An 11,497-nucleotide genomic window follows, 5' to 3' on the forward strand; every position below is an offset into this window, starting at 1 on the left:
ATAAATATGAACTTAATAGACATTCTAAGGTTAATTCATGTCATACTGTTTAGCCCATTGTCTGTGGTTATTTAGATTGATGATGAGTAATTTTGGTGTCTGATGTTGAGGATAGAAAATAAATATCCAAGGCACTAGACTTGGTGACAGTTTTGTTACAAAATAGACTGTAGTCAGTGGAAAAACAAAATTATAACAAGAAAATCCTCATAATGTTTCAGCATGAACACGACACATACGAGTTTAATGTAGAAATTAAAGAGGAATTATCCAACATGAGGTATGTATCTATGCATGTACATTGTTTCTAAAGCACCTCTTTAAGTATAGTTTATATCCAAGCATAGATGCTTCCCTCCGACACCATGTTAAATACAGTTTTTAAACACTGAAATAGTGGTTCAGAACCTTACAGTGCAACAGTCCAAGTATAACAGAGCCTTCCAGGGGCACAGCGACATGTCCGCAGACTTATAACGATAGAAACCGGGTTTCGGTACCCGTTATGGGCAGAACACAGATAGCCCATTGTGTAGCTTTGTGCTTAACGTCAAACAAACAAATTCGCGATGCCAATTGTGTAATCTGAGGGTCGCGGGTTCGAATCCCAGTCGCATCAAACACACTCGTCCTTTCAGCCGTAAGGGTGTTATAATGTAGCGGTCCATCACACTATTCGTTGGTAAAAGAGTAGCCCAAGAGTCAGTGGTGGGTGGTGATGACCAGCTGCCGTCTCTCTGGCCTTACACCACTAAATTAGGGACGGCTAGCGCAGATAGCCCTCGTGTAGCTTTGCGCGAAATTCAAAAACAAACAAACAATTTGCTCATGTGAGCTAATATTAATTTCTTTATGGACAACAAGTCTTTGTTATGGTCACGCGAATTTTGAGTTGTAAGAAGGCGTTTCAGTTAATTGACAGTTTGACACCGGTTGGCATTTAGAACGTTCGACTCGCAATCAGAGTTGTAAGATCGAAATTCATAAGGACATTATAATATAACGGTCAGTCGCACTATTCGTTGATAAAGAGTAATCCAAGAAATGAAGGTGGGTGACATTGACTAGATGATTTTATTCTAGTGTATAATCTGAATATTAGGGATACTAGTGCAGATAACTCCCGAGCAGGGTTGGACGAAAATCTAACAAAACTTAGGGATGCTAGAGCAGATAACTCCCAAGCAAGGTTGGACGAAAATCTAACAAAACTTTGGGATGCTAGTGCAGATAACTCCCGAGCAGGGTTGGACGAAAATCTAACAAAACTTTGGGATGCTAGTGCAGATAACTCCCGAGCAGGGTTGGACGAAAATCTAACAAAACTTTGGGATGCTAGTGCAGATAACTCCCGAGCAGGTTTGGACGAAAATCTAACAAAACTTTGGGATGCTAGTGCAGATAACTCCCGAGCAGGGTTGGACGAAAATCTAACAAAACTGACATTGTTGATACTTCCACCATATCCTTTTTACAGATGAAATGGAAGGATTACCATTCTTCATGATTTATGTATTAGAGCAACTTGTAGCGATATAAACCGTCATTTTACTTAATTCTAAAGACACGCACGTGCCTGTTACACTTTGTATATAGCAAAGAGAATATTTCAATTAAACTTTTATTCAAAAGCTTTCGACTCAGACGTGGTCGGACGGCGCGAGTGGATATTATTTCTTTGCATTAAGACACTAACAATTGGGAAATTTGAAACGGTTATTAACTCGCGTTCAACTGGAGAAATTAATAAAGCACCCCTTCTTTTTATTTTCATAACTCCTCTGGGGTGCCAAAGCACCCATGAAATTTTCTTGGTAAATCATAGGATGGAAGGTTTGAAAATGTTCGCTAGGCACACCCAAGTAGACAAAAGTTGCTTTGTAATGTAGATACAGGCTCCCCCTGATGAAAAATTCTATTCTCTAAAATGAAAGGTGAATTTATTTTTACAGTTCCACAAAACTCAGAAATCATGTAAAGGAAAGAAATCATTAGCGAAACGGCCTGCACAGTAAGTTATATACTCCGTTTCATTTTATTACGATCATCTAAATTACGTACCAACGAAATGTGTAGATCATTACGTCATGCGAAACTTTCCGCGGATCAAGAGTCTAAAAAAAATCACTTTCTCTGATTTGTAGGGTTAAAGAAAGAAAAGGTCGTATCTACAACTTGTAAAATAAAATACAAACTTTCAGTAAAGTAAAGATTTAATCACTTAAAACCATATCATTAATTTTTAATCTGAGTTTCTAAAAGATTTTGTAAGCAATATCTGGTTTTACACATTTCCACGAAAATTCAATTCATCAGAGTTGACAATAGCTAAGATCAGCTGGAATTTATAAAACTGTTTCGTCGTTACGTATGTTATATCAACCTTTTCTTTTCACAATATGACAAGCTGAAAAACTGTGCAAGCAATTTTACATCAGTCAAATAATACAGTTTTCATCTCTTTAATAACCTAGCTTTAACCTCATGCAACCAATGTAAAACCGCCTACGTTTTGGGTTTTCACAGTTCAACAAAGAAATTAAAAGAATACAAACGTTCGGTAGGTAAATGTTAGTAAGATAGACAGATATTATTATCTTAATATTTTTTGTATCAGAATCGTATACTTTTCTGGCATCTTTCCTCCCAGCTACATATTATTATCTTGTTGTTTATCACACACATATTAAATATTATTTTCTATTATTCTTTATCAGATACGTACTGTTGTTCACCAGATACATACTCAGTATTCTTTATTGTTAATAGTTATCATCACGTACGTACTATTGTTCACCAGATACATACTCAGTATTCTTTATTGTTAATAGTTATCATCACGTACGTACTGTTGTTCACCAGCTACGTACTCAGTATTCTTTATTGTTAATAGTTATCATCACGTACGTACTGTTGTTCACCAGCTACGTACTTAGTATTCTTTATTGTTAATAGTTATCATCACGTACGTACTGTTGTTCACCAGCTACAAACTCAGTATTCTTTATTGTTAATAGTTATCATCACGTACGTACTGTTGTTCACCAGCTACGTACTCAGTATTCTTTATTGTTAATAGTTATCATAACGTACGTACTATTGTTCACCAGCTGCGTACTCAGAATTCTTTATTGTTAATAGTTATCATCACGTACGTACTATTGTTCACCAGATACATACTCGGTATTCTTTATTGTTAATAGTTATCATCACGTACGTACTGTTTTTCACCAGCTACAAACTCAGTATTCTTTATTGTTAATAGTTATCATCACGTACGTACTGTTGTTCACCAGCTACGTACTCAGTATTCTTTATTGTTAATAGTTATCATAACGTACGTACTATTGTTCACCAGCTACGTACTCAGTATTCTTTATTGTTAATAGTTATCATCACGTACGTACTATTGTTCACCAGCTACGTACTCAGAATTCTTTATTGTTAATAGTTATCACGTACGTACTGTTGTTCACCAGCTACATACTCAGTATTCTTTATTGTTAATAGTTATCATCACGTACGTACTATTGTTCACCAGATACATACTCAGTATTCTTTATTGTTAATAGTTATCATCACGTACGTACTATTGTTCACCAGCTACGTACTCAGTATTCTTTATTGTTAATAGTTATCATCACGTACGTACTGTTGTTCACCAGCTACGTACTTAGTATTCTTTATTGTTAATAGTTATCATCACGTACGTACTGTTGTTCACCAGCTACAAACTCAGTATTCTTTATTGTTAATAGTTATCATCACGTACGTACTGTTGTTCACCAGCTACGTACTCAGTATTCTTTATTGTTAATAGTTATCATAACGTACGTACTATTGTTCACCAGCTACGTACTCAGAATTCTTTATTGTTAATAGTTATCATCACGTACGTACTATTGTTCACCAGCTACGTACTCGGTATTCTTTATTGTTAATAGTTATCATCACGTACGTACTATTGTTCACCAGATACATACTCGGTATTCTTTATTGTTAATAGTTATCATCACGTACGTAATGTTGTTCACCAGCTACAAACTCAGTATTCTTTATTGTTAATAGTTATCATCACGTACGTCCTGTTGTTCACCAGCTACGTACTCAGTATTCTTTATTGTTAATAGTTATCATAACGTACGTACTATTGTTCACCAGCTACGTACTCAGAATTCTTTATTGTTAATAGTTATCATCACGTACGTACTATTGTTCACCAGCTACGTACTCGGTATTCTTTATTGTTAATAGTTATCATCACGTACGTACTATTGTTCACCAGATACATACTCGGTATTCTTTATTGTTAATAGTTATCATCACGTACGTACTGTTGTTCACCAGCTACGTACTCAGAATTCTTTATTGTTAATAGTTATCACGTACGTACTGTTGTTCACCAGCTACAAACTCAGTATTCTTTATTGTTAACAGTTATCATCACGTACGTACTGTTGTTCACCAGCTACAAACTCAGTATTCTTTATTGTTAATAGTTATCATCACGTACGTACTATTGTTCACCAGCTACGTACTCAGAATTCTTTATTGTTAATAGTTATCATCACGTACGTACTATTGTTCACCAGCTACAAACTCAGTATTCTTTATTGTTAATAGTTATCATCACGTACGTCCTGTTGTTCACCAGCTACGTACTCAGTATTCTTTATTGTTAATAGTTATCATAACGTACGTACTATTGTTCACCAGCTACGTACTCAGAATTCTTTATTGTTAATAGTTATCATCACGTACGTACTATTGTTCACCAGCTACGTACTCGGTATTCTTTATTGTTAATAGTTATCATCACGTACGTACTATTGTTCACCAGATACATACTCGGTATTCTTTATTGTTAATAGTTATCATCACGTACGTACTGTTGTTCACCAGCTACGTACTCAGTATTCTTTATTGTTAATAGTTATCATAACGTACGTACTATTGTTCACCAGCTACGTACTCAGAATTCTTTATTGTTAATAGTTATCACGTACGTACTGTTGTTCACCAGCTACAAACTCAGTATTCTTTATTGTTAACAGTTATCATCACGTACGTACTGTTGTTCACCAGCTACAAACTCAGTATTCTTTATTGTTAATAGTTATCATCACGTACGTACTATTGTTCACCAGCTACGTACTCAGAATTCTTTATTGTTAATAGTTATCATCACGTACGTACTATTGTTCACCAGCTACGTACTCAGAATTCTTTATTGTTAATAGTTATCACGTACGTACTGTTGTTCACCAGCTACAAACTCAGTATTCTTTATTGTTAATAGTTATCATCACGTACGTACTATTGTTCACCAGCTACAAACTCAGTATTCTTTATTGTTAATAGTTATCACGTACGTACTGTTGTTCACCAGCTACGTACTCAGAATTCTTTATTGTTAACAGTTATCATCACGTACGTACTGTTGTTCACCAGCTACAAACTCAGTATTCTTTATTGTTAATAGTTATCATCACGTACGTACTGTTGTTCACCAGCTACAAACTCAGTATTCTTTATTGTTAATAGTTATCATCACGTACGTACTATTGTTCACCAGCTACAAACTCAGTATTCTTTATTGTTAATAGTTATCACGTACGTACTATTGTTCACCAGCTACGTACTCAGAATTCTTTATTGTTAATAGTTATCATCACGTACGTACTATTGTTCACCAGCTACGTACTCGGTATTCTTTATTGTTAATAGTTATCATCACGTACGTACTATTGTTCACCAGATACATACTCGGTATTCTTTATTGTTAATAGTTATCATCACGTACGTACTATTGTTCACCAGATACATACTCGGTATTCTTTATTGTTAATAGTTATCATCACGTACGTAATGTTGTTCACCAGCTACAAACTCAGTATTCTTTATTGTTAATAGTTATCATCACGTACGTACTGTTGTTCACCAGCTACGTACTCAGTATTCTTTATTGTTAATAGTTATCATCACGTACGTACTATTGTTCACCAGCTACGTACTCGGTATTCTTTATTGTTAATAGTTATCATCACGTACGTACTATTGTTCACCAGCTACAAACTCAGTATTCTTTATTGTTAATAGTTATCACGTACGTACTATTGTTCACCAGCTACAAACTCAGTATTCTTTATTGTTAATAGTTATCATCACGTACGTACTATTGTTCACCAGCTACAAACTCAGTATTCTTTATTGTTAATAGTTATCATCACGTACGTACTGTTGTTCACCAGCTATGTATTCAGTATTCTTTATTGTTAATAGTTATCATCACGTACGTACTATTGTTCACCAGCTACGTACTCAGAATTCTTTATTGTTAATAGTTATCACGTACGTACTGTTGTTCACCAGCTACAAACTCAGTATTCTTTATTGTTAATAGTTATCATCACGTACGTACTGTTGTTCACCAGCTACATACTCAGTATTCTTTATTGTTTATAGTTATCATCACGTACGTACTATTGTTCACCAGATACATACTCAGTATTCTTTATTGTTAATAGTTATCACGTACGTACTGTTGTTCACCAGCTACATACTCGGTATTCTTTATTGTTAATAGTTATCACGTACGTACTATTGTTCACCAGATACATACTCAGTATTCTTTATTGTTAACAGTTATCATCACGTACGTACTGTTGTTCACCAGATACATACTCAGTATTCTTTATTGTTAATAGTTATCATTACGTACGTACTATTGTTCACCAGCTACATACTCAGTATTCTTTATTGTTAATATTCATCACGTACGTACTGTTCTTTAGTGCCATCATATTCAAATGATTTTTATATGTTCCTTTTCACCAGAAAAATCATTTTTATACGTTCATTTTCTTTCCTTTGTTTCTTTTAATATCAAATATCATATTACATAGGTGTGTTCTGTATGTGATATATTACCCTGCCACAAGCTAATTATGGTATCATAGTTTTCATGTTTCTCTTCGATTAGATACGTATATTCCTAGACGTTTTTCCGTACAACACACAGTATCTTTTTATTACACACACAATCTTAACATTTGTTCCCTATTAAATAGATGTCAGTATAAATATTTAATATCAGATAATATTACCTCACACGTACAGTACTGGTCAGACAATATTACCTCACACGTACAGTACTGGTCAGACAATATTACCTCACACGTACAGTACTAGTCAGACAATATTTTAGTGTGCCAGTTATTCTTTATCAAGTAAGTATTTTATTTTTCATATCGTTATTCTCTATCTTTCTTCGTACGTTTACTCTTTCTTGCTGAGGTTAACACTGATTTTAAAGAGAGAACTAAAACGTAACTTACCTATAATATATTTTTAACGTCTATATAAAAATGTCTAATATTGAAAGTAATATTAACTTCAGTATATAATAAAGCTACTGCTTTCATCTCGTTTTTGTTTTTAGAAATTACAAATACACTTAAGAGGCTCCCCAATGGCTCAGTGGTATTTCTGTGGACTTACAACGCTAGAAACCGGGTTTCGATACCCGTGGTGGACAGAACACACATAGCCCATTGTGTAGCTTTGTGCTTAATTTAAAATAACAACTACACTTAAGATACAACACTGTAGTGGAATTATCTATTTACCAATGAATTTGTATAAACCATAAAAATGTTTCTTGTTAATGTTTTTTAATAAGCCAATGAAATGTGCTGTTTCACCTGAGCAGGTTTTCAAACCCGATTGGAGCAATATCTGCTACTCGAATGACTTTAGCTTTGTCCGCCATGTCTCCATAAAACATAGACTCGAACACAGGGCTCGTCATAGCCAGAAGGACCTTGTGGCCAACATATTTTTTGGACGCCGTCGTCGGGCCAACGATGAAGGTAACGTCAGTGAAGGACTTGTTCTGAAGCAGCGATGACGTACGATGAAGAACCTTCTTACTGTCCATCTGCCAGTCTTTCATGACATTCTACATGCTGCCGAAATATAAAAGAGTTTAGTAAAATGTTCCTTTAGTTCGATAGCCCAACAATACTGTAACACCGTTCACTGTTACGCCGGGCATTACTGTCTGAGAAACTGAGAGATAAACCAAACTATCGTTATGTAACTGCTCAATGACATTACCGATTTTCTTAATCTTCTGATAATACGGCTATATTAAGTTAATAATACACCATGAATTAAACCCCTTTCCTTTGCGTGTGTAGAGGTTTTATATAGACCACACATTTCGTGTTAATATTTAACAGCCTGAAACCACCAAAGTTTCATAAGTAAAGTCAAACAAGTACAATTTTATAAATAGCTTCTGATAACTAATTTTCATAAGTAACTTTATAAAACTCCAGTTATTTTGCCTTCCTCAAACAACTGGAGTGTCCTAACTACCCTCAAACAACTGGAGTTTCATGCGTGATTTCACAGATGATTAATTTGTATCTCAGAGCGGCTGGTATGGGTATTAACACTTTTACCAAAATAAAGCAGAGAACAACGTTTCGACCTTCTTAGGTCATCTTCAGGTTAACAAAGGGAGAGTTTGCAATTGACCGTCACCGAGAACGTCTTAAGGACGAGAGTGTAAACGGGTATGGGAGACTTAAAAACTTATTCCACTGTCAATTTAACCATATGTTCAGATGTTTTGTAAACATAAAAGAGCCATCAATTTAACCATATGTTCACATGTTTTGTAAACATAAAAGAGCCATCAATTTAACCATATGTTCAGATGTTTTGTAAACATAAAGAGCTATCCGTCGTTGAACAAATAACATCTATAAATGATTAAAATAAAGATTTACGATACTTCCTTCTCACGAAATAAAGAAAATGATACATTAAGGTTATCACATGTTTCAAAAACGATCCCATACTGATGTAACTTCTAGATGTGTTTTGTTGTTTATGTTGCTCAATTAATTGGCCGAGTTGTATTTGCTCTTTATATATTTCACATTATTGGTTGATTTCTCAGTATTCATTGTATATGCACTTCAAGCTGTTGGCTGAGTTGTTCTTTTAGTGTTTATAATTTAAGCTTTCAGTTATTCTAGCATCTTAGCTTAAACTTACAAAACAATTTCAATGAGCAAAACTGCAAATAAGTTACATGAGCTAAGGTCATCTCGGAGACCAAACCTCAGGTTTTGGTATTATAAACCCTCAAGCTTACCGCTGAACAACTGAAGGGTTTATTCAGCTATATACGTTATTAATTCATTAGTTAACGCAATAATGCTAATTGATTTTAACTTTGAGACATAAAACAACTGAACAAGCAGATGCAATCTTTCAAATTCCTTTAAAATGAAATTGAATTTTATCATGATAGTTATGTGGGTCTTACTGGTATTAACAAAACAGTTTTAAATAGTGCGTGATCTTGTTTTGCTCATAAACTAGTTTTGTACATTCTGCTAAACTAATTGGCTTTTACTACCGGTATCGTACAAAACTGTTTTACTTAGATTATACCGTATTACCGTAAATTAATAAGAAGAGATACACGCGACATTCCGTGTTGTGCTAGTTGTCATGGATACGATGGGATATTCCGAATACTAACCTCTGAAAGACTGTAGTAGTACATTACAGCGGTTTTAATTTTTAAGTCGTTCTCATTTACAACCAAACCACGGTCATATCATAAAATTCCGATGAGACTAAAACACGTTTGTGCGTGCGTGCGTGCGCGCGCGCGCGTTTTATCATTTTAATTCAACATATTTCTTTCTTATATCTCGCTCGCTGGATCAGAGGTAGCTTTACAGACTTATAACGCTAAAATCCGAGGTTCGATTCCCCGCGGTGGACACAGCAGAAATCCCGTTGTGGCTTTGCCCCGAAGCAAACAACCAAACAAACAATCTTCCTTAAATGTAGATAAAAGATAATTATAATAAAAATGTCTTCCAAACGTGAATTTGTTTATTATTTAATGTCGTTGTCACTAGATGTCACTGTTATTTTGGAGACGAAAAATGAAATAAAATGCCATCTGTTGAAGACAATCTGATAGTTCGGTATCTTCAATCTGAACAACAACTTATGTATCATAGCCAGTTAAAGACCCAAAGATTCCGGCAAATCTGTCCATAATTTAGAACTACTGATTAGAGGTAGGATAACTGGTCAATGTGTGTGTTTTATTATAGCAAAGTCACATCGGGCTATCTGCTGAGCCCACCAAGGGTAATCGATCCCCTGATTTGAGCGTTGTAAATCCCTAGATTTAGCGCTGTACTAGCGGGGGCAATCGATCAGTAGTACTTGTAGTTTACATGGATACCCTTAAATTCCAGGTATAGCTTCCCTACACCTGAAAGTGCCGGATGTATCCACCGATACATTGTGTGGATGAACCTTGGGACTAGCAATCCTCATCCCACACGATAACACTTATGTTACGACCGGCAAGTTTCAAACAAACTTTTACCTACTGATATATTTTAAGGATTTTCTTGAACTTCTGACTGTAATAGATTTACTGTAATACAATTATTTTAATATCTACGTTTGTTTCGGTTTTATGTACGTGACGTATATTGTTGGATGTGTATTGCGCAAGTTCCGCCTGTTCTCTAAATTTATAGAATATTCTCGGGAGTAAGAATCAACAATATATGTTTTACGAAAACACTAGTGTATATTTGAGTATTGTTGAACGTTCGAGAATCTAGTCTAAAAATGATAAATCGAGGCGCCGAGAGACAATAATAGAATATTGTTTGCTCGCTACAGTCTGTATGCTACGAGCCACAGAAACTATAATTGTGATAAACGCTTATTAGTCGGAAAACTACAGATATTTGACTGGAAATGTTTATATATTTGGAACATTACGAAGCGTTCAACTTCAGAGAATTTAGTTCGGACGTTAGTATTTCAATAAGTACATAAGATATTATTAGTCGGTGAAAACCTGACGTGTGCTCAGTGAAGCAGCTAACTAGCTAGCTGTTAAGAAAGGTGTACCTGTGTATGAACAAAGAATTAATTCGTTCTCCATGAACAGTCGATAAAAGATTCAGTTCCAGATCAGATAGAAGACTCAGTACCGTTTCTAAAACTCTTGTATATAAACCATTATTTCTAATAACTATTAGTAACAGCCGCTTTTTATAAATTGTATTGTTGTTTATATATTAAAATATATTTGTGTTAAGAAAGAAAATTGTGTTTATCAATCTTGTTGGCAAATATCATAAATTTAATACAAAAACATTTAATTAACTTTTAAATTTAAGTTTAAACTTCCGGCTACTTCAAATCGTAATACGTAACGTACGTAACATAATAAATTGGAGACTCGTCCGAGCTAAATTATAATTGGTAACATGACACGTTACAGGACATACCTGATTAAGCTATTTTGAAGCCTACTAAGTCATGTATACCGAGTTTACAATGATGCCTTGGCAATTTTACACCCTTCACTGCTACCCCAGTGGAAAAACTAAGTCTGCAGATTTACACTGTTAGGAACTGGGTTTCGATACCC

General features: G+C 34.8%; 1 protein-coding gene across 3 annotated transcripts in view; it reads right to left on the reverse strand.

Moving 5' to 3' along the window:
• Positions 1-11,497, reverse strand: part of LOC143229818 (BTB/POZ domain-containing protein 6-B-like) — a 34,631-nt gene that overhangs the window by 6,362 nt on the left and 16,772 nt on the right. For all 3 annotated transcript variants that reach the window (XM_076462641.1, XM_076462632.1, XM_076462624.1), the window contains exon 2: positions 7,704-7,967. In XM_076462641.1, the coding sequence (XP_076318756.1) occupies positions 7,704-7,954 (251 nt within the window). In that variant the 5' untranslated portion in view covers positions 7,955-7,967. The remainder of the gene's footprint in view (positions 1-7,703; positions 7,968-11,497) is intronic.

The sequence above is a fragment of the Tachypleus tridentatus genome, chromosome 1, assembly GCF_004210375.1.
Source record: "Tachypleus tridentatus isolate NWPU-2018 chromosome 1, ASM421037v1, whole genome shotgun sequence".
Classification (NCBI taxonomy): domain Eukaryota; kingdom Metazoa; phylum Arthropoda; class Merostomata; order Xiphosura; family Limulidae; genus Tachypleus; species Tachypleus tridentatus.